The sequence below is a fragment of the Thunnus maccoyii genome, chromosome 9 (assembly GCF_910596095.1).
Source record: "Thunnus maccoyii chromosome 9, fThuMac1.1, whole genome shotgun sequence".
Classification (NCBI taxonomy): domain Eukaryota; kingdom Metazoa; phylum Chordata; class Actinopteri; order Scombriformes; family Scombridae; genus Thunnus; species Thunnus maccoyii.
Genome location: NC_056541.1, coordinates 1,889,672 through 1,914,457, shown reverse-complemented (window position 1 = coordinate 1,914,457; position 24,786 = coordinate 1,889,672). Strand labels below are relative to the sequence as shown.

Below are 24,786 nucleotides of genomic sequence, written 5' to 3'. Positions count from 1 at the left end.
CTCACCCGCGTAACCCTGCTGATAAAAACACAATGACAAACTGTTAAATTACAATCAGAGCGGAGGAATTTTGGTGAAAAACGAAAGCCGAACCTCCTCTTACAGTTTACCGCTCCGTTAGCGAGTTTAGCTGAAGTCCATGATAGCGCAGACACGTAGCTATAATCCACACAGCGGGACACCCTGGAAGAGACGGAGGCACCTCAGGAGGATGGACGGCAACACGGACTCCATGTGAAAATCGTCCCGGCAGGATGTGAGATGAACCGGGAGAAAACAGCGACCGAGGCCAACGACATCATGTTGGTCCGGAGCTCGGTGAGTTAGCCGTGTTAGCACTGTCAGCTAACGGAGGTCTCTACGAAAATAACCGTTAAAAATTAAAGATAAACAGTTGACAGCTGCCGGAATCGGGTGGATAACATTATACAACAGTAACACAATGGAGACGCTCCTCTGTCATGTAGGTGAACGACGGTTCATAATTCGGACGGTTAACGTTAGTTAGCTCGAATGTGATGTAACTCAACGTTAACCGGTAATTCTCTTTTTCACTTAACTTAACGTTAGCTAGTTAACGGTAAGTTCAGGTCAAAGGACGATTTCACAGTTTATCAAGTGAGTCTTAAACCAACAGTCAGGAGCCTAAATGAACATTAATGCTGTTTTGTTTGCTGTAATCATTCCTCCTGTTCATACTGACCATTAGAAGATCCCTTCATAATGCACTTACAATGGAAGTGATGGAGGACAAATGTATTTAAAAGTTTATCTGAAGCTAATCTGAAGCTTCAGCGTCTAAATGAGTCAAATCAAGTAGATATCTTTCAACGTTACAGTCTTTTTAGTGCCAAAGTTCCCCTTTTTGTTACTATACTTCCACCTGCAGCTCAACAAAGAAACACTGTCCGACGAAACACAAAGAGGGAATTTGATGCTAAAAAGACTGTAAATGTGTCAGATATCCACTTGATATGACTCAGACTGCTGAAGCCTCATATAAGCTTCACATCAACTTTTAAATGACTGTGTGGACACACTGTGGATTTGAAGGATCATTTAATATCCAGTATGAACAGGAGGAATGATTACAGACACCTGACTGCTGGTTTAACTTGTCCTTTAACCACAATAATTAGATAACGCTGCCTAGTTTCATGGGAACATATCTGACTGCTCTCTGTGTGGAGGAGTCAGATGTTTACCTGATGGCAGTTTGAACACCTGTTTGCAAATGAAGGCTGTTTATCAGCAAATGTACACAAACAAACTCTACACAGAACAAACTTTGACTCTGTTAAATGAGAACTTTCATATCGATTTACTATGGTATCAATTTGCATGTAACTGATTCCTCAACGGGCCCTTCATGTCGGTTTAGTATTTTACAGCTGCGTCATATAAACTAAATATAAAAGGTGAAACTTTGTGTTGAAAGCAGCTTCTACTGGGTCTCTGCCCTTTCAATGAAAACATGATGCATTTGACAGTAAATACTTCTATATATAATTATCTCATTCTTCCATATGTGTAGTTAAAATAAAGTTTTCCACTGGACTATTAGTTGTGAAATACATTCAGCTTCACATCAGATAGTTTAAGACCACAACTAACTATCACTTTCGTTTACAAAAAGTGAGAAATGTAAGTTCCCACAGCCCCAGGCGATGTCTTCAAACGCCTGAATCTCTATGAGCTTCAGTCTAAAACCCAAATACATTCAGTTTACAGTGATATAACAGAGAAAAACAGAGAAATCCTCACATTTGGAGAAACTGGAACCAAAGATCTTTTAGTGTTTTTGTGTGAAACATCACAGTTAGTGATCAGCTGGAGGACGTCTGGCTTACGTTTCTCAGTCTGATGCCACTCTGTCTCAAGACAAGGCTCTGATTCATTTTCTGTCAACTGACAAATCAATGAATCAATGTTTCAACTCTAAAATAGTAAAGAAATACTTGTAGTTTTCATTTTGATTCCACGTGACAAATTAAATGTCATCATGCAGCTCTCTCTCTCTCTCTCTCTGCAAGGATGAGAAACACTCAGACTACAGTACAGTCGGTATCAGCTGACTGTTGTTTACCTGTGAAGCCACATCACAAACAGCCTCACTGATAATAATATGAGGAAAGTATAGAAGAGCAGATACAGGATATCAGCTTATTTAGACTGTTTAGTTTGTTAAAGCTGCTCTGGTTGAAACGTAAACACACGTTTAGCATCTGCAGGTTAAGCTAACCTGTTGTTGCTAACTGTGGAGCTAACCTTCACTTTACCAGCAGCCGGTGAAACAACAGACGAGACTTTTCTTGGTCTTGAGAAGCCGCAGCATTTATTAACAGACACGCTGTCGTGAGACTGATAACTTCCTGTTAACCTCTTCCTGCTCTGCTCTACCTCCACCCTCACTTTTCCGCCGCTCGCTCTCTCGCTCAACCGCTACGCACACACATGAAGCGCTGCCCCGTTCTTTAAAAGGTACAGATTTAGATGAGTTAATATGTGTCATCACCGACAGCTGTGCAGTTTTCACATCTGTCAGATTCGATGCAGCGTGGTGTATCATCTACGTAGAGCATAAAACTCACACTCAGAGTTTGGATATTCAAATAAAATGTTGGACAGTAGATGATTTGAATATTGTCATGGATAACAGCGTTTTCTACCTGTCATCAGTTTGTACGCTTATACATTTAAGTTTTTGCCCACAAACTTTGCTCCAAGTTTGCATGTTTCACACACTGAACAGCAGCCTGAACATTCAGATTTCTGACTGCAGAACCTGCTCGACAAGTGAGTGTTTTCCTCCACAGACTCTGCAGCTCCGAGTCTACAGGTTCAAACTTAAAGGATCATTCTGCTGATTTTCTATATTTGTCTCTTTCAGAAATAATAAGTAACTTCAGATTGTACAACGACACACGATACATAAATTACTACATAGATTTCTTAAAAACATGACTTTATTTCTTCAGCTTTTAAATGTTCTGCTAAATCTCTCATCCAATGATGGCAGCAGACCGTTTCTGTATCACAGATGATGAGAGTAGCGAGGTCAAAGGTCACATTCATCTTCATCAGCCAGTCATACTGTCGGAGCAGGATGTTAAGAGGAGAGCAGAAGAAGACTTTCGTTTCGATCTGATCGGACAGGAAGTGAGGTGATTCCCGCAGATGAATCTTTAATGCTTCTTCTTCTTCTTCTTCTGGCCGCAGCACGGCCGAGGACGAGCCAGAGTGACTCATGCGGTGGTGGTGATCTTCCTGGAGTTCTTCGCCTGGGGGCTGCTGACCACGCCCATGCTGACTGTGAGTAAACACGCCAAAACATCCCCTTCATGAGGTAAACATGCACCAGCAGCTGCAGGGTGTTTATTTGGTTTCACACGTCTCTCTGTGATGAAGACGAGTCTCTTCTGATAACAGATGTTTTTGTGCTTCTCCTCATTTCTGTCCTTATTTCTGTCATAGTTGTTGTTGTTTGATGTTCAGATGATCGGTTGGATTTCTGGCAGATCAGAAATGAATTTTAAGTCGTCTGTCTACAGTTTGATCAGATCCTTGATCACATTTCCAACATGGCTGCTGTTACAAACTGTCGTGAGCTTGTTTTGAATCTGATTGGAGGATGTTTGCTGTTGTGGTTAAACCGTCGAGATGGAAAAACTTAATCTTCACATCAGAATCCTCCAGACATCTGCAGCTCCACATTCGTTCATACTTACTGTTCTCTTTCTATTGTTGAGGATGATGTCGTCTTCTTTGAATAAACTTTATCGGTTTCATGTTTATATTCAGGTGTGAGCTCAGCCAGTCAGTCAGTGTAAGAGTGAAAGTTGCACGTCTGGCTGTGCAGAGAGGGAGATTAAAAACGTCTAGTGTGAGTTCACACGACATAAAAGCTTTGATAAGATGCAAAGCGTCTCTGATAAAAACATGATCCTCGACTCTGAAGGTTCATCAGACGCCAAAACATTTTCCAGCTGTGGAAAGACTCAGACAGTGGAGATGCATCGTTCATGTTAAAGTCCCTGAATGTGAGCTTGTGTATATTTGATTGGATAACATGGTGCTTTGCTGCAGGCTCAACTTTTATGCAGACGACCCTCTGATTTATAATTATCAAAACAGCTGGCAATGCAAAAAATGGAGGCAAAGTTAAATTTGTCTCCTTTGTTGCTGATCTGATGTTGTGACTCATAACTGTAATAAGATCTGAACCTTGAGTTTTCTGATTGCGGTAAAACTAACTGTGGTTTATCATGTAACACGAGTCACTTCCTCTTGATGGATTTTTATAACTTTTGAGCATTTCTTGCTTAAACTAAACATGTCCTGGACGATGAAGCTGATATTCATCTCAGCTCCCGTGAATGAAGTGAGGTTTGATAAAGCAGTTGTGAGGATGTGTCCCGTCACGTCTGCTGCTGCATCACACAGATAAAAAGCCTCAGTATGTGTGACTAGTGTGTAACAGCCGTGTTAACTAATGTTTCCATAGCGTATTTTTTACATTAGTCACATAGCTGGCTCATTAAAACACTCTTTAACACGCTCTATGGCCATCAGTGTGCGTGTGTGTGTGTGTGTGTGTGTGTGTGTGTGTGTGTGTGTGTGTGTGTGTGTGTGTGTGTGTGTGTGTGTGTGTGTGTGTGTGTGCGTGTGTGTGTGTCTGTGTGTCTGTGTGTGTGTGTGTGTGTGTGTGTGTGTGTGAGTGAGTGAAGATAAGAAGTTAAACTGACGTCAGACCTGAAATTAAAAACACATGTTTGACATTCGGTTGTCGTTTCAGGTCCTTCATGAGACGTTTCCTCAGCACACCTTCCTGATGAACGGCCTGGTTCAGGGTGTGAAGGTAACACACACACACACACACACACACACACACACACACACACACACATCAATATAAAACCATCACATCAACCTTCTGGGCTCTGAGACATTTTTTTTCCTGTTAGTTTTAACACAGAAACATTTGTATGAACTCAGTTCTGTAAGTTACAAGCTACTAATCGACATCATCTCTTTCAGCTCAACATGAGATCTGTGAATATATGAGCTGCAGTGATGTCACATGACATTATAAAAAAGTTAGAAGACCAAGAAGTCAAAAGAAAAAGTCAAACAGAAGTTGAATTTTTCACCATTTGATCCGTTTTCCACAACAAACAGCTCTGTGTAAATGTTAAATGTCTTCACATTTGTAGCCTGAAGCTTCGGCTGACAAACAAAAACAACGTCTCTATTACTCAGAACAACAGTTATTTACATTTATATCAAAACCATCTGGATTCGTTTCTTCATTTCTGTTCAGTAATAAAATGTTTGCAAACAGAATAAAACCACATATTTGACTGTATGTGTAACGAGGATCACTTGAGACTGTAAAGAGTTGTTTGTACAGTTGATATTAGATAAATAAACACATAAAACATCAAATTATGGCTTTTACAATTTAGCTGATACGACCCCAGAGGCTTAAACGGACAAGTGTTGGTGAGAATATAATGTTGTCATAATTAAAAAATACAACATTGGACGGAGGCTGATTTTATGGGGGGGGTTTTTTAACGTTTGTTTTTTCTGTGTGTGACGGTTCAGGGCTTCCTGTCGTTTCTGTCGGCTCCTCTGATTGGTGCTCTGTCAGACATCTGGGGCAGAAAGTCCTTCCTCCTGATGACGGTCTTCTTCACCTGCGCCCCCATCCCCTTCATGAGGATCAGTCCCTGGTGAGACAGGAAACAGTCTGAGGAAGGAACAGAAGCTTAATTATTTAACTCGAATGTCATTTAAGTCCAGTTTATTTATTTATAGAGACACATTTAAAAACAACAACAACAACAGGAGTCAAAGTGCTTCACAGAAACATGTGAAATACCGTTAAATAATTCAAACAAAACAAAAATAAATTGATAAGTAAAGAACTGTAACAGACAAAGTTAATTTTATCACGCTATTAAAAATTAAGAGGCTTAAAGTGATTCTATGAAGGAGGTTCTGCAGTCTGGGAGCACAGATGGAAAAAAAAAAAAACTGGCTCAGCTTTTTGGATCTGAGGATGTAAAATATGTTTCTCAGATTTTTAACATCGGGTTAAAAGTCGAGATTTCTGGCAGGTGTTCTAGAAATCAGACAGTCATGATGCTCCTCACAGTTTCCCCACAGTCACAGGTGACGTCTTCAAATGTCTTTATTTGTCCAACTAACAGAAATATTCAGTTTATTATTATAACGTCTGATGAGGAAAAGCAGCAAAATCCTCCCAGTAGAGAAGCTTCATCCAGACCACCGTCAGTTTGTTTCAGCAGCATTTATGATCGACCACTTATACAGTAAAATAAATATTTTTAATAAAACTGAGATGCAGGTTGATGAAGTTCTGCTGTGTTTGAATCATAGACTGTATAAAAATATGGACGTAGTTACCGTGACGACGCCCGTCGGTTTCTGAAGAGCGGTTTTGAAGCTCAAAGCGAGCCGCTCCGGCCGTCGCCATCTTGGCAGTGCGTGACGCTGCCTAACTCCCAGCCAATCAAAAATGGGTAAAGAGGCGGGGCCGAACGGCTGAAACAAGCCAGCTAGCGGCTGGCGGACCTGTCACTCAAAGCAGCCACGTCCTTCATTATGCAGAACTTTACGGCTTAATAACATTTAAACAGGTGAGTTATAAAAAAATTCACCCCCCGTACAGTTGTCATGAAAGAGGAAATTAGCTACAGAGACCAAAACCGTTTTTTGTACCAGACTGTAAACATGTTTATTTCTGCTGTAAAGTTGGGCATTTTAACATGGAGGTCTATGATTGACTCGCTTCTGGAGCCTCAAGTGGTCGTTCAAGGAACTGCAGGTTTTGGCCTCATGTAAAAGCCCCGGAGGTTGCTGCCTGGTTTGAATACGAGGATCTGTTTGAAGCAGTCATGTGACTTTAGATCCTGAATATTAAGAGTCCTTCACATATTTATGATTTCGTTCCTGTAACATCGTCAGATTCACGCTGGACGGGTTTTTAAGAAGACAATATTCAAAAACCGGGCGCCTACATTACCCACAATGCAACTGGATTTCTGACAGTTGGGTGGGAGATTCAGGTGTGTGATGCTAGTAGCGGCTAATGTAGCCTGGAGCTGCTAGTGAGGTCTGCTAACCTCACTACTAGCTGCCTTGAGTGACATCACTTGAGTCAGTTCATCAGATATCACACTCGCAGCCTTCACAGCTGGATCGTGCAGGTAGTTTCTGGACTCGGCAGCCGTGTGTCTTCAGCGTCTCAGACGGAGTCGTATCATTTTGAAACTAAGTGAATTTGTAGTTCAGGCCTGCAGACGTCCAGTCAGTGTGACGTGTCGAGTCAGCGGAGAATCTGCTGCTGCAGCCCTTTGTGTCTTCAGGCAGACTGTTGGGAGTTTAGAGTCACATGCTGCTCATGTGAGCGTCTGAGGATCAGAGCAGCAGCAGCAGCAGCAGCAGCAAACATGTTCACCAGAAACCTCTTTCCTCTCCTGCTCGTTCTGCATGGAACATGCACGCTGCAGATCCTCAGTGTGTTTATCAGAAATCAGCCGTGAAACATGAGCAGCAGTGGAGGCTCTGGATCACAAGAAGACGATATATAATATCTAGATCACTGATAGGCTCCTTTTTAAAAAACATTCTGAGTTTATTTTAGCTGTCAGGAGTCAAACATTTCATTCTATGTGATATTAAAAAGGTCTTGAATGTAATTTGGTGAACACTGTGCGTGTTGTATGTAAATCTGAGCTGTTTCCTGTGTGTGTGTGTGTGCATGCGTGCATGCAGGTGGTATTTTGCTCTGATCTCAGTCTCGGGGATCTTCGCTGTGACCTTCTCGGTGATCTTCGCCTACGTCGCCGACATTACAGAGGAGCATGAGAGGAGCACCGCCTACGGCCTGGTAATTACACCGCCGATGAGTAAAGACGCTGCTGTTTGTGTTTATCAGATGAACATTAACCGAACCAACCAGTCAGTATTTATACTTTTCATTCTTTTCTCTTGTAAAACCAAAAAAAATACAGTTTGAAAACTCTTGTGATAAATCTCGGCGTTGTGTCGCCCCGGGTTTCGTCTCTCAGGCTACAAACAGGCTTCCTCACATTACAGTCTCGTTCCTTCGTCTTCCTTCAGCTGGATGTTTTTCCTCTGTTTGTTTTCATTCATCTGCTGAAGGAGGAAAGTTTCTCTGAGCACAAAGAGAACGAACTTCCCAGTGAAGGAGGAGACATTTTTAAATGAAACATACAGTATTTACATTTAAATGAGATAGAAGAACGATTTCAATTTTAAGGATTTTAATGAGACAAGAAGAACTTTTTGGGGGGGGAAAGTGAAGTGGTGAAGGTTGTTGAGAGTGTGTGCAGCCTTAAAGGAATACCTGCAGACATGACTGAGGGCTGAAATAGACCTTCCCAACCAGGGAACCAGGTTTTAGACGGTTTGTTTGACATAATCAGACATCTAAAGACTTTCAGTTTGGAGTCTGATAACGTGAGATTTCTGATGTTTTATAGACTAAAAGATGAATTAATAAAATAATCAGTGTTTGCAGCTCTGCTCAGCTTTGTTTTTCAGGTTTAAAAAATACCGTATTGTCTCTAATATGAGTTCATGTGGACATAAAGGAGCAGCGCTGCAGACACATACTAACTAACAGTATACCGTGTGTATATACAGTATACTGTGTGTATATACAGTATACTGTGTGTATATACAGTATACTGTGTGTATGTACAGTATACCGTGTGTATATACAGTATACCGTGTGTATGTACAGTATACCGTGTGTATGTACAGTATACCGTGTGTATATACAGTATACTGTGTGTATATACAGTATACTGTGTGTATATACAGTATACCGTGTGTATATACAGTATACCGTGTGTATGTACAGTATACCGTGTGTATGTACAGTATATCGTGTGTATATACAGTATACTGTGTATGTACAGTATACCGTGTGTATATACAGTATACCGTGTGTATGTACAGTATACTGTGTATGTACAGTATACCGTGTGTATATACAGTATACCGTGTGTATGTACAGTATATCGTGTGTATATACAGTATACTGTGTATGTACAGTATATCGTGTGTATATACAGTATACTGTGTGTGTGTACAGTATACCGTGTGTATATACAGTATACTGTGTATGTACAGTATATCGTGTGTATATACAGTATACTGTGTATGTACAGTATATCGTGTGTATATACAGTATACCGTGTGTGTGTACAGTATACCGTGTGTATATACAGTATACTGTGTGTATATACAGTATACCGTGTGTATGTACAGTATACCGTGTGTATGTACAGTATACCGTGTGTATATACAGTATACCGTGTGTATGTACAGTATATCGTGTGTATGTACAGTATACCGTGTGTGTGTACAGTATACCGTGTGTATATACAGTATACCGTGTGTATATACAGTATATCGTGTGTATATACACAGTATACCGTGTGTGTGTACATACAGTATACCGTGTGTATGTACAGTATACCGTGTGTGTACATACAGTATACCTTGTGTATGTACAGTATACCGTGTGTATGTACAGTATACCGTGTGTATGTACAGTATACCGTGTGTATGTACAGTATAACGGAGGCTCTGCTGCTTCATGGTGTTTCCGTCTATTATGAAGCTCTGCAGTGAGACGCAGTCACAGGCAGGACAGGAAGTTCACACTAATATGGACTCTTTGAGTTGTCAGTGTGGTTTATGTTGAGCTTCAGAGAATAAAAGCATCATATCAACACATCTGAATTTATTTTTAGAATAATGACACCGCCCTCATTTATTCCATAAAGAAAAGTGTTTCTTATTCACTCACACACACAGATAATAAAATATAAGAAAATATGAGTCAACTGCACATAACATGAAGAGGAATTAATAACAAACATTAATAACATGAGTCTACTGACCACTTATGAAAGAAAGTAGTTGTAAAAAACATGAAAATCATTAAATTAAATAAAAATTATTGTTATTAAATTAGAGCTGCAACAATTAACTGATTAGTTGTTAACTATTAAATCAGTCACCAGCTGTTCTGATCATCGTTTAAACGTTTCTCTGATTCCAGCTTCTTAAATGTGAACATGTGAACAGTTCCTTTAGTCTCTGACAGTAAACAGTTAAAATGAAGAATGATGCAGATTCATTTAATAGTTGGAAACTAATCGATTAATCGCTGTAGAACAGAATCATTTCTCATCTTCATCTTTTATTTTGAAATCCACAGACGATCGCACCAGCGTGACGTCTGACTGGAGCTTCGTGTTCGTCCTGGTTTAACGAGCAGAGAACGAGCGTCTGTAATCAATGACACGTGTTGTCATCTGCTGCTTTAAGGACAGACTGATGACTGGGGTCATGTGACCACATAGTTTCATGTATGAGGAGACTCTTAGAGGTCGAGCTGCTGTTCTCTGTTTCTACTGAACTGAACTTTACTCATAAACACAGCAAACGGCCTCGTTAATTATCAGAAAGCAGCTTTAACACAAACGAGCTTCCAGACTGACGTTAATAGTTTTAGTTGGTTTAGTTAAATGCAAATCTTCCTCTTCCTCCTCCTCTTCCTCCTCAGGTCTCTGCCACCTTCGCCGCCAGTCTGGTGACGAGCCCGGCCATCGGCGCCTACCTGTCGGCGCGTTACAGCGACAGCCTGGTGGTCCTGGTCGCCACGGTGATCGCGGTGGCCGACATCGCCTTCGTGTTCTTCGTGGTCCCGGAGTCGCTGCCGGACAAGATGCGGCTGACGTCGTGGGGCTTCCCCATCTCCTGGGAGCAGGCCGACCCCTTCGCCGTGAGTCCATCAGATTATTGAATATCGATTATGAACGAATCATCTGCAGCTGCAGACGAAAACAAAGAAGAAGTGTCAAAATGTAACTAACGATCGGTGGTTTCAGCCTCGTTACTGACATTGATTAGCTACTTTATATAAACATGTCTGCCAGACATCAGCTGATTGATTGATTGACTGTATTGACGGTTGTTCGTGTGTTCAGTCTCTGCGTCGTGTGGGGAAAGACACCACAGTGCTGCTGATCTGTGTCACGGTGTTCCTGTCCTACCTGCCCGAAGCCGGACAGTACTCCAGCTTCTTCCTCTACCTGAGACAGGTGAGACGCACACACACACACACGCATGCACACACATGCACGCACACACACACACACACGCATGCACACACTCACACACATGCACACACACACACACACGCATGCACACACTCACACACATGCACACACACACACACACACACACACACACGCATGCACACACTCACACACATGCACGCATACTCACACATGCACGTACACACACACACACGCATGCACACACACACGCACGCACACACACACTCACACACGCATGCACACACATGCACGCACACACACACACACACACGCATGCACACACTCACACACATGCACGCACACACACACACACACTCACACACATGCACACACATGCACGCATGCATGCACACACTCACGCACGCACACACACACACACGCACGCATACTCACACATGCACTCACACACATGCATGTACGCACGCACACACACATGTGCACACACACTCACGCACACTCGCACACACACACGCACGCGCACACACTCACACACATGCACACACACACACTCTCACACACACAGGTCAGTTACATCACTATCTCAGTGTCTCTCCTCTGCTCCGCTGTGACGTCTATCCTAATTTGTCAGTCCCGGAGTTGGGAGTGTTAAAAGTGGAAAGTGGAATAAAATTAAAAGCGTAATAAAACAAAAACGGGATTTTTAAGACTCTTTCTACTTTTATTCGAATACAAATACTGGACACATCCCTGATCGAAACACAGAACGCGCTGAGACTTCAGGAGCCGCCGACGCCTCCTGCACTCAGCGAGCTGTCAATCAAACCGCAGGCTGCTGCTGCTGCTGCTGCTGCTGCTCTGTCCTACAAACCAAATACAGAAACTACATATCAGTCATAACTGAGTTAAAACCACAATCTGAATACTTGACATCTGTTTTACTATTTATACATTTATTACGCCACAGAAATGTATCATTTCCGTATCAAGTAAAAACAAGCTGCTCTTACACTAAAACTAAATGAAACAGCAGTTAAATCCAAACATGATGGAGAATAAAAACTCTAAAAGCTAAAGCAATAAGTACTGTCTCAGTTTAAATCATATATTTATATGTATTCAATTGTAAGTTATTATATTGATCTCAATATAAATATTAATAGACAGATGAAACTGACTCACATCTATGAACTGTAACATAACATATTTGTTTATTTTCAAGACAAAATAGCAAAAATTAACAAAATAAAACTGAATATTCTTCTGAATTACATGACGTTTATCCACATTTAACTCCATATTATTTATGTTCAATAAGTGTTTTTTTTTGTGGTCAAATAAACTTTAATGTATAAAATAAAGACATTACATGTTTATTATTATTATTATTTTGATGTTTTGGTACAATGATGCAGATCAGTGCAGGAGCTGATTAGTCGATTGATTGGCAACTCTTTGATGATCTTTGAGTTTTGGACTGTTGGTCGGACAAAATAAGACGTTTGATGACATCATCTTGTGCTGCAGGAAACTGTGATGGTTGTTTGTTTTTTGTCATATCGATAAAACATCTAATCAATGAAGATGAATTGATAATGACAGTCGTTAGATGCAGCCTGGTGGTGACAACAGGCTCAGCTGTAAATAATAATCAAATAAATGACTGTTAATGTTATTGATAACGTGTGTGTGTGTGTGTGTGTGTGTGTGTGTGTGTGTGTGTGTGTGTGTGTGTGTGTGTGTGTGTGTGTGTGTGTGTGTGTGTGTGTGTGTGTGTTTCAGGTGATCGAGTTTTCTCCTGCAGCCATCGCCGCCTTCATCGCCATGGTGGGAATCCTGTCTATAGTGGCTCAGGTACACTAACGCTCTGGTTGAAACAGGAAGTCTGCAGCTCTGTTGACAGTTTATATTCAGTGTGAAACCACAACGCTCACAGTGAAACACATCGTTATAGACTTAATAAGTTCACAACTTCTCACTCACATTCAAGCACAAAACACAAAATCATCCTTCACATCCGGATGCAAACGTGTTTTTTTTTATGTTTCTAGTGTTTCTAATGTTTGCTTCTGTTCTCCGTCAGACTCTGTTCCTCAGCGTTCTCATGAGAACCATCGGTAATAAGAACACGGTTCTGCTCGGTCTGGGCTTTCAGCTCTTCCAGCTGGCCTGGTACGGCTTCGGCTCCGAACCATGGTGAGTCCGCGGACCAGACTCATCGTGACTGTCTGTGTTCACACTCAATAACCTTTTCATTGTGCTTAAGCTTTTTAATTCTGCAAACACTGAAATGAAAAGATGTTTAATTGATCTTCCAGAAGCTCTTCAGAGTCCACACTGATCAGCTGTATTGATCAACTCATCAGTATTCTTGTTCCTGAGTAAAGCTGCAACTAATGATTATTTACATTATCCATTAATCTGTCTAATCTTTATTTTCTCCGTTCATCAATTAGTTGTTTTTGTACATTAAATGTCAGAAAACAGTGAAAAAATGTTGATCAATGTTCCTCAAAGACGACGTCATCAAATGATATTCAGTTTACTGTCAGAAAGATCAAAATAACCAGAAAATATTCACATTTAAGAAGCTGGAAGCAGAGAATTTGGACATTTTCCTCTTTATTGGTTCAATCCTGCTTCTTTAAACCAGACCGTTACTGTCGGCCTCTGAAAACATCATTCATGCCTTCATCTCTGCACTGGTTACCAGTGAAGCTCAGGATTGATTCAAGATTCTTTTAATCACTGATAAAGTCTCACACGGTCGAGCTCCTGCACATATTTCTGAGCTACTAAACCATTAAACTACCGAGCCGTCGCTGAGGTCTTCCAACCAAAACCTGTTGGCTGTAACACGTTCCAAACTAACAACCTCATCAGATCAGCTGAGTCTGTTTCAAAAACACTTGAAAACCTGCTTGTATAGATTGACTTTCCCATAACATTCAATGAAAAGGTGCTATATAAATAAAGGTTAACTTACTTAAAAAATGAATCAGTTATCAAAATATTTGGCAGTTAATGTAACAGTTGGCGACTCATCGTTGCAGCTTTGGTCCTGACAGGTGATCAGTTCTGGATGTTTATTTTCTTGATGATTGAAAGATGTCGATGTGTTTTCAGGATGATGTGGGCAGCAGGAACAGTAGCAGCAATGTCCTCCATCACCTTCCCAGCAGTCTCTGCTCTGGTGTCACACAGCGCATCACCTGACCAGCAAGGTCAGTCACACATGTACACCTGTAGACACACCTGTAGACCAACCTGTACACCTGTAGACCTGTCTGAAGGGAACAAAGGACTCATCTCTCTGTATTTCAGTTTCATGTGTTTGAAGCTTTCTAACCGTGTGTGTGTGTGTGTGTGTGTGTGTGTGTGTGTGTGCGCGCGCGTGCGTGCGTGCGTGCGTGCGTGCGTGCGTGCGTGCGTGCGTGTGTGTGTGTGTTCAGGTGTGGCCCAGGGGATGATCACAGGTATCAGAGGTCTGTGTAACGGTTTGGGTCCGGCTCTCTACGGCTTCATCTTCTTCCTCTTCAACGTGGAGCTGAACGACATTGATCCTGTGGCAGGAAGACCTGCACAGACCACAGAGGTACACACACACACACACACACTCTCTCTCACGCAGGCACACACACTCTCTCTCACGCAGGCACACACACTCTCTCACGCAGGCACACACACACACTCTCTCACGCAGGCACACACTCACATTTGAACAGAACCTGTCTGGAATCTCCAGTTCTATTGTTTCAGACTTTGACTTAGACTAATTGTTGATTAATTGATTAGTTCTTCTGCTGTTCCAGATCAGAATTAATGAGTCATCAGTTATTATTGGAATGATTGTTATTTACAGGAAGTAACGACAAATATGTGAAATACATTTAAATATATTGACATTTATTTCACATAGTTGGCAACTAATCAGTTAATCATTGCAGCTTTAATTTGAATCAAATCTCTTGTAAAGTTTTATTTTAAGTTTTTTGGATTCAAATTATTTTTGTTCACTTTGATTAAAACTAGTTTTTGTTTGATTCTTGAGAGATTTTGTTTAATGTTGATGAAAACTATCTAATCTCAAACTATCTTTGAATATTTAAATTTTTAAAAGTTTTCTGACTTAATAAATCTATTTTTTTTTCTGTGTGTGTGTGTAGAAGTCGATCATCCCCGGCCCTCCCTTCCTGTTCGGAGCGTGCGCCGTCTTGTTCGCTCTCCTCGTCGCCATCTTCATCCCCGAGCACCACCGACTGGCCGACATCAAGACGTGCTCCGCCCGCAAGTCCAGCAGCTCCTCCGCTGCACACGCTCAGGACAGCAGCCCTCTGGCCACGCCCACCAGCGACGCGGAGGACATCGAGCCGCTCCTACAGGACAGCAGCATGTGACTGACTGACAGCAGCCGGCCCCGGCCAATCACGACGCTGAGGCCTTGAGCTCTCTCTCTCTCTCTCTCTCTGCTAGTCCCGCCCACCTCAGAATAAACCCACATTTTATTTTAGTTTTTTTTTTTATTATTATTTTATTTGTTCAGATCGACGCGTCGGGCGGTGTTAGACGGCAATCACACCGACGAGCTGAAGGACGTTTCCTCACATGATGCAAAGTGACTCAAAGCTGCTGTTTGTTTAGTTTTCACATTAAAATTCATATTGGGATAAAAATGTAGGTTTAAAATTCAGTTTAAAATATTAAAGGAGCAGTTCTGTCGTCTCATCTAAAATCATCTTTTATTTGTGTATTTTCATAAATCTAAATCTTAACTTTGGTCTCTGTTAGTGTTGATGAAGCCCCCTGCTGGTGTAACAGAGGAAGAAAAACAATTAATACATGTGTTTGTGCAACATATAATATTTATATCATTATTATTATTATTATTATTATTAGTTGTACCCTTGTTTCCATTCGGATCATCGTCCGCCTCGTTGTTGTTCCACCTGCAGCCACTTTAAGCTCCTCGCTCAGGTGTCGCCAAAGCTTTTTGATAATAATCCAGATAATAATCATCAGGACGTTTGACACCACCAACACCAAACAGATCATCTGTTTCCTCAAACTGACAGAAAACTTAAAGCCAAATCTTTTATTTTCTTTTGCTATTAAAATGTTTTACTCGCATAACAAACAACAACAACAGACATAACAGGTTAAAGATTATTATAACAAACTTTAAGCTAAATCACAAGTTCAGCTGCATATTTTCACTTTTGAATCACTTTCTCTGACGGTAAAGAGACAGGAAGCAGGGAGAGAGAGAGAGAGAGAGAGGAGGTGACGAAATGCAACGAAAGGTTAAAACCACCAGGACGTCCCGACATGTTTCCACCGTGACCTCCGTCTGTAGGCGCCGACGTATCCGACAGTGTTTGAACGCACCGCTGACGGTAACGGTCTGTCCGTGTGATTGCCGCCTAAACACTCTGCTGTCAGTTTGCCTTCCCCCGTGTGTGTATCTGCTGTATCTGTCTCCACCCGCCAGGCCTGCAGAGGTCAGCAGATCAAACGCTCCCTGCTGTACAGGAGCAGCAGCGAGGAGGAGGAGGAGGTGCGTTTAATTCACTGCACAGCTGAAGCCAAGTGTCCCCCCAAAAGCAGACTTGTTTTAACTGAAACGTTTCGCGGGGGGGGGGGGGGGGGGGGAGGACAAACGGCGTCGGAGCTGCTCGGGATTGTGGGATACGACGCAGAAGAGGAGAAGGCCTCCGCCTGCAGGTGGGCGGCGACAGCTCAGGGCGTTTGTTTCCGTTGTCGCTGGTCGCGTATCATCACCGTTTCACACTCTGGATGCAAATAACAAGACTCATGGATAACTAGTTACTATGGCAACAGCTCTGACCGCCTGTGACGTCATCGTCCTCTCCCCGTTTTGGTGTTTCCTTGTTCTCACGTCGACGAGAAATCAGAGCGTCTGTTCAGAAATATTATAGAAAAATGAATTGAAACAGTTTGAAGTGCGCTTGATTTATCTCCAGACAGCAGACGTCTCATCTCTTCTTCTTCTTCTGTTGTTTAAATACTTGAAGTCGAGCCCGTTTCGGTTACTGTGTCCCCTCCCCCACCCACCTGCCACTTCACGTAGCACAAATCAAGCGCTCCGAGTTACTGACGTATTTGAACGTGTGTTTCCAGTCGCGGCGGCGCAGCGAGAATCTGTTTCAGTTTGATCATCGAAGCAGCAGAAACGAACGATCGAGTTTCTGACCTTCGCGGGTCGGCAGGTTTTTAAAAAAAAAACAAACGGTGCCATGATTTATTGATTTATTGATTTATTGATTTATTGTTTTTTGTTACTTTTGTTCTTAAGCTTTTATTTCTACGAGGTCAAAAGGTCACAAACCACGACATTCCAAAACAAACCTCCTCACTTCAGTCACAGCCGCTAACTACAGCGTCTAAATACAGAAACACACCCGTCGCCATGGCTACAGCCGGCGGCCCCGCTCCCTTTTTTTTTTTTAAACTTATCGGTTTCTGTGACGACGCCTCTCCTCTCCTCTCCTCTCACCCAGTGCATGCTGGGAACAGCAGGCGCCCCGTGTGACCCTGACTGGGATGTTTGATCATTTAAAGGACCGTCAGTAGTTTCCTGTTTCAGCCTGAGAAGTTAAATTATTAGAGATTTCACATCACTGCTGAGCGAGTTGTCAGATTTCCTTCCTTCAGGCTGCGTTTAGTTTCACTTCAAAAACGTCCTCGACGGTGATTTAAAGCTGCGGGCGCGACAGGAGACGCACCGCGGAACCAAAACCAGGAGCTAAAAGAGGCTAAAAAGCTAAAAACACTGATCCAGCACAGGGTGATTTGATCTACGGCTGCAACGAATGATCATTTTCTTGATTAATTGATTAGTCGTCCGATCTATAAAACGGTTTTTTCCAACGACGTCGACAAAGATCTTCAGTTTACTGTCACCGAGACGAAAGAAACCAGAAAATATTCACATTTAAGAAGCTGAAATCAGAGAATTTGGACTTTTAGTTTGACTGAAAGCGATGAATCGTCGCAGCTGTAATTTGATCCACTGCTGATACAGAAGTATTGATCTATCAGACATATTAGTGGTGAGATTAAAAAGCTCTTAAGTCATTTATTTATGCAGCGATTTTTTGGACAAATAAAGATAAAATGGATTAAAATGCCCAACAATTATATAAGAGAAGAACATTAATATGAAATAAAACGAGTTTTTTTATAGTAATTAAGTGAAAATCTGTCTGAAAGGAAGGAAATCTAAACAGCGACGAGGAACAATCATCAGGAAACACGTCAAACCTCCAGATGAATCATAAAGAAACGTTGGGAGGCTCCAGATGTCGTCAGAGTCACACGGTCCATAAAAACCCAACATCAGCTGTAAACTTTTAGCCGTCGTGTTGATTTTTTTTTCTGTCTGTCGCTTCGACGGGAAGATACGAGGTCTCTGATTGGCCGATACGGGAGGAAGATGATGGTTCGGAGCTTCATGAAGCACAATCAGGAGGGTTCCTTCAGACTGTTAGAGAAGTTTTTTCTAAAATTCAGATTTAATCTTTTTACGCTTCTGTTGCATCTTAAACTCTCCGTCAGCTCGCCAAACTTTTTTTTTTTTTTTTATTTTGAACCAAACGTTTGTGATTCAACTTTAATCTCTTCTTCTTTGATCCTTTTCACCGACCGTTTTTTTTTTTTTTTTGCTCAATTATGATGTCAAACAAAGACAAAAATGGACCTACAAGTATATTTTTCTACAATCACTCTGAAGCCCTGCAGTTGTTACTGAATGTCCCTGAATGCACCGCCGTGATATTCACACATCCGTCTCTCCGGTCGTCGTGCCGCCGCCGCCACGTTTTCACGTCTCATAGTTCCTCCGGATTTATGATCCTGCTTTGACTGTCACCGATAGATCTGCAGATTATTTTGTAGATTAATTATTTAATCTATAAAATGTCTTTTTTTAAAAACGTGGGGGAAAAGGCCGCAGTGACGTCTCCTCGAGATCTTTAATTTATCGTCACGTCTGAGCAGCTGAAACCAGAAAGTTTGTTTCCTTCAGATGAGAAAATAATTCCTGCTCATTAATGATGATTTTGGAAAGACGATGAGGATGAGGAGGAGGAGGAGGAGGATGTGAACGCTGAGTCGGCAACATGGCGGCCGGAGGAACAAACGCTCGCTGTGTCCCAGTTCAGACGCACTAACTGTTCACTGGTTCTGAATAAAACATGTAAATACATCTGCAGAAAGAAAAACTAAACAAACCATCTGTTAAATCAGTGAGATGGAACATAAATAAATAAACGTCATTATGTTTGTTTAGCGCTGCAACTATCGATGAATCTGTTGATTATTTTCTCTATTGATCGATTACTTGTTTGTTTCCCAACATGACAAACAACCCAAAGATCTTCAGTTTATTGTCATAAAGACGGAAAAAAAACAGAAAATATTCACATTTAAAGAAGCTGAAATCAGAGAATTTAGACTTTTTTTCTTTAAAAAAAAAACGATGAATCTGAATATTTGGAGATGAATTTAATACTCATATCCATATAAAAACATCATCATGACAGTCGGAGCTGCAACGACTAGTCGATCGACAGGATATTGATCGGCAACTGTTTTTTGATAATCGATGAATCGCTCGACTAATCGTTTTATTAAATCTTTTATTTATTTTTGTCTGAAATGTTTAACATGATATTCACAGTTCTGTTCCACCAAAGTTTGCTGATAGTTTATAAACCAAACGATTAACGAATAATGAAATGAATTATTTGCAGCCTTAACATTATTATTATTATTATTATTATTTTCCTGATTAACTGTTTGGTCTTTAAAATGTGTGACGGCATCATAAATACAAAAACTCCAATTAATATTAAATTAATTGTCACATGAAACAAAAAAAAAAGCCGCAAATCTGCTGAAATCTGAGTTTTGTAGATGATTGATTGGTTGCAGCTCTAAACGAGTAATCAATACTGTGTACAGTTAGTGTAAAACATGGATTCGGGACACGGCTGATAACTGATATTTGAAAATAATAAGTGTTACTGAAGCTTTTCAAAACTCTTTTTGTACTTGAGCACTTCTGTGAGACTCCGACGCTCGGCCGTCGGGACAGAAGTGAACGTTTCCCTCCTCTGTGAACATGATGCAGAACATTTTTGCTGCACTTTAATTTCTCTGAACGTGTGCCTCTAATCATTCTTCATGTTCATATCTGTTTTTATATGTAAACGATGACGTGTTGTGCATTTGCAGTTGCTTTCTTTTATCTTATTAAGAACATAATTTTGAATAATATCTATGATGATAATAATGATAATAAAGAGAAATGTATGGAATTTGAAACTTGGACTTGATGTGTTTTGTTTTTTTTTATTGATTTTATGGTTTTCAATCAGATTAATTATCAAACTGAACGATCAAACATTTAGAAATCAAAGTCTGAGTTTACTTGAGTATTTCCATGTGATGCTACTTTCTACATCTCAGAGGGAAATATTGTACTTTCTACTCCACTACATTTATTTGACAGCTTTAGTTACTTTTCAGATGAAGATTTGACACAATGGATAATATAACAAGCTTTTAAAATACAACACATTGTTAAAGATGAAACCAGTGGTTTCCAACCTTTTTGTCTTTTGACGTCTTACAAAAAGCAGTGTGTAGTCGGGGTCACATTTCACATGTCTATGAGTTGTTAACAGCTCCACCAAATAGTGATTTTTCCCTCTAAACTTCTCACATGCTTTCATTTCAATAAATGTTCAAATGATCCAATATTTCAGCAAAAATCAAAGATTAGAGAAAAAGTCCAAAAACTGAAAACAGATTTGTGTATCAGAACTTTGTTTTTTCTTCTTTCCTCTCCCATTAATCATCTCACCACCCCTCAGATTTATCTGCTGACCCTTTGGAGGGGCCCCACCCCTAGGTTGGGAACCACTGGACTAAACTAGCTAACTGTATATAAAGTAGTGTAAACTAGCTCCACCTCCAGCAGCTACAACAGTAACATGCTGCTCTAACACTGATGCTTCACTATTAATAATCTAATGATGTCATATATAATAATATATCAGTCAGAGGGACCAAACCACTACTTTTACTGCAATACTTTAACTACATCAAGCTCATAATACTTATGTACTTTTACTTGTATAAATAATAATATTAATACAGAAATCTATAATGTACTTTTTTTAAATAAATCTTAGTTTCTCTATTTTGACATTTGTAACTAAATTTGTAGTTTAAACTCAACTGTAACAAACATAAAATTTACAAATTCATAAACTGTCTAGTAGATCAATATACTGTAAATCAATATCAATGTTTCCATAAATAATGTAAAAACATGATCAAGTGTTTCATGGATTGTTTATTTTCAAAAGCTTTTTTAGATATCAGGCTGTATTTTTATTTTTAAATTGTGGTTACCATGGAAACGGCCCAGTGCATCTGTCAAATCTGCAGGAAAACCAGTTAAACACATACAGGATGATTTAAACACTTTGTTCCTCTGGTTAGCTGCCTGATATGAGACTCATTCTGAACTCACAGGTGTTAATAAAACTATTGGCTTTGCCTTCTTCTCTTCTACTGGATCCATTGTTCCGTCCACGCTGGAGAAAAGCCTTAAAGCTGCGAGCAGGGAAACACCAGCATCTCTCAGCTGTTACAATATGACACCTGATTTGTAAAAGTTGTCGTAAAAATATTTCAATAATGTTATTTTTGCATGAGTTGTGAAGTTTTCTTGTTTACTTCTACTGTCAGAGCTACAACACAGAGTGGTGGGAGACGTACTCAGGTCCTTTACTCACGTAAAAGTAGTACAATTCAAAAATACTCCATTACAAGTAAAAGTCCTGCATTCAAAAGTAAAAGTAAATAAGTATTTTCAGCTAAATGTAGTAAAAGTATTAGTGCTCATTCTGCAGTCAAATGTCTCATGACTGATATATTATTCAATATAAGGTTATCAGATGCATCAGTGTGTAATCAGCATTTTACTGTAATAATCTACTTTATCATCATATTTGTGTTGCGTTTTTGACGCAGTTGTTGATTTACAGAAGAAACATTCAGAAAATATAATGAAAAGCTAATTGAATGAAAGCTGCAAGCAGCGTTGGTCAGGACTTCGCACTCTGGCCCGTCGGGATCAGATCATTTTGCTTTTTAAAAATGAGGGATATTTATTACAAGTGTGGTGTGCTTTTATTTTGAAAGATTGGTTGACAGGATGAGAATTTTCTGCAGGGTGAGACATTTCTGTCTTGCTCACACCTGTGTCATCAAAATCATGCAAGTTTTGGGCCCATTCACTTCTCTTGATGAGTTTGTGTGTAAAACAAATTATCTTAATTTTCATCAAGTCTATTTTTAGAAAAGTAAAGACTTTTGACCCACATGACCTGGTCAAAGGTTGATTTGAATGGAGAGTGTGAGCGAACCCACACCTTTTTGAACATTTACTGCTTCCACATAGTTTTAGATACAGACTTCATTTGAACTTTAAATGAGTCACGAGACTTTGACCTACAAATCTTGAATTTACATGTTTTTTCTATCTTTTACTGTTTTTGAGATATTAGAGTGTGAGTTTTAAAGTCTTTTCTTGCTCCTCCTGTGATTTTATAATGAGTGTGTATTGCGGAATGTTTCACAGCACTGAGGGAGTGACATCACCAGGAGCAGTTGGAGAGGAGGATTTTAGAGTACGCCTCTTATGATATATCCTCATAAATCCCATGACTTTGGCCAAATCTTACATTAAAAATCATATTTTGATAGGAAATTTCGTGGTGAATCCATTGATACAGGTTTGAAAGTGGTCAGACTTATAGTTTAGACATCAGAAGCCTCTGACTGACACAAAGTTCATGCCCAGAGATTGCCTCCCCATTGGTTTACATTCTAAAGGTGATGTGGCACCGCAACTTTCAGGACTTATTAAATCCAAACTGTTCGAGTTATTACAAAGTTTTTAACAACTTTTTTTCAGCACAGTGTCATAAGTCATGTATCAAAGTTTGAAGCCGATACCATTAACGCCCTCAGAGGAGATAGCGTTTGTTCGGGGGCCAAAATTGGGGCAAAGCCTTATTTTGAAAGGCTGATTGCGGATTTCCTGTTGGATTTAGGTCAGGGGTGTCAGTGTATGATTTGTAGGTCTTGATGAGACGAATAATTGAGTTTTGGTTTGATCTCTCTACGACATTCCTACGGGCCGTGGCGGCCATTTGTTACATAGGTGGCACTAGAGAGCACATTGTGGCACTTTAGGGGTTAATTTTTACATTTTATCAAATTTTTCACCAGACCTGATGTGCGTGCCAAATTTGTTGAGTTTTACAGTAGTCCTCTGCCTTTTGGGCTCAGTCCCTAATAAATAAAATATGATTTAAAGAATTCTCTGAAGACGAATGTGTTTGTTTTTGATGTTGGGCTGCTTGTATGCTTGTCTAAAACTCAAATAGAAGAATATCAGAAGTCCACAACTGAATAACTAAGATGAACACACAGTAAATCACTGTGTACAGTTCCACAAAATAGAAAAGAATAAGTTTCAAAACATTCAATTTACATGACAGAAATGTCCTGTTATGATGGATGCAGTGTTCTGTCTTAGTTGCTGTGCAGTTTCTGTAAATCTGTAAAAGTGTGTCTTAAAACAACAGTGAAACCTGTTTTTCTTGCTGTAATCATTCCTCCTGTTCATACTGACCATTAGAAGATCCCTTCATAATGACCTTACAATGGAAGTGATGGAGGACAAAACCCACAGTCCTCCTTCTGTGCAAAAACGTATTTAAAAGTTTATCTGAAGCTAATATGAAGCTTCAGCGTCCGAATGAGTCAAATCAAGTAGATATCTTTCAACGTTACAGTCTTTTTAGTGCCAAAGTCCCTCTTTTTGTTACTATACTTCCACCTGCATCTCAACAGGGAAACACTGTCCGAGGAAACACAAAGAGGGAATTTGATGCTAAAAAGACTGTAAATGTGTCAGATATCCACTTGATATGACTAACTCAGACTGATGAAGCTGAATAGAAGCTTCACACAGACTTTTAAATGACTGTGTGGACACACTGTGGATTTTGGCCACCATCACTTCTATTGAAAGCACATTTGAAGGATCTCTTAATATCCAGTATGAACAGGAGGAATAATTAGAGATTTGTTTCTCTGTAACTCAGCGAGCAGGAGCTCCAACAGTAAGCACTTCTGGTGAAATGCAGCATCAAAACTAAATGAGTTGATTCATAAAATGACTTTTCATTTTTGATGAAGGCACTAAGAATTAAGATTTCTTTAACAGGGTGAATGAATAATTACTGCTACTACTGCTTTTATTTCATATATGTATTTGTTCATTTTTATTTTTATTATTTCCTCTCATTATTGCTGAAATATACAGTATTGTGTGAGTGGGTGTTGAATGACCCACTGTGATGGGTTTCCTATGAGGCACCAAAAGACATGTGACAGTTTTGTCCTACAGATGGCAGCACGGCCACTAGTTATCACAGTCTGCCTTAAAGTAGTTACATGCAACATGAAAGGTTTGCATATTGCTTTGTTACATGGAGGAAAATATTAAACCAGCTCAAATAAATGCAAGGTGACG

At 40.3% G+C, this 24,786-nt stretch overlaps 1 protein-coding gene across 1 annotated transcript; it reads left to right on the top strand.

Annotated features, from left to right (window-relative positions):
* Nucleotides 1-20,039, top strand: mfsd14bb (major facilitator superfamily domain containing 14Bb). The gene is made up of 12 exons (XM_042420376.1): nucleotides 1-318; nucleotides 3,220-3,312; nucleotides 4,796-4,858; nucleotides 5,608-5,735; nucleotides 7,804-7,918; nucleotides 10,634-10,852; nucleotides 11,058-11,171; nucleotides 12,930-13,001; nucleotides 13,231-13,343; nucleotides 14,274-14,371; nucleotides 14,600-14,742; nucleotides 15,314-20,039. Exons 1-12 carry the CDS (start codon nucleotides 262-264, stop codon nucleotides 15,542-15,544), a joined length of 1,446 nt encoding a protein of 481 aa, XP_042276310.1. The 5' UTR covers nucleotides 1-261; the 3' UTR covers nucleotides 15,545-20,039.
* Nucleotides 20,040-24,786: the final 4,747 nt, after the last annotated feature.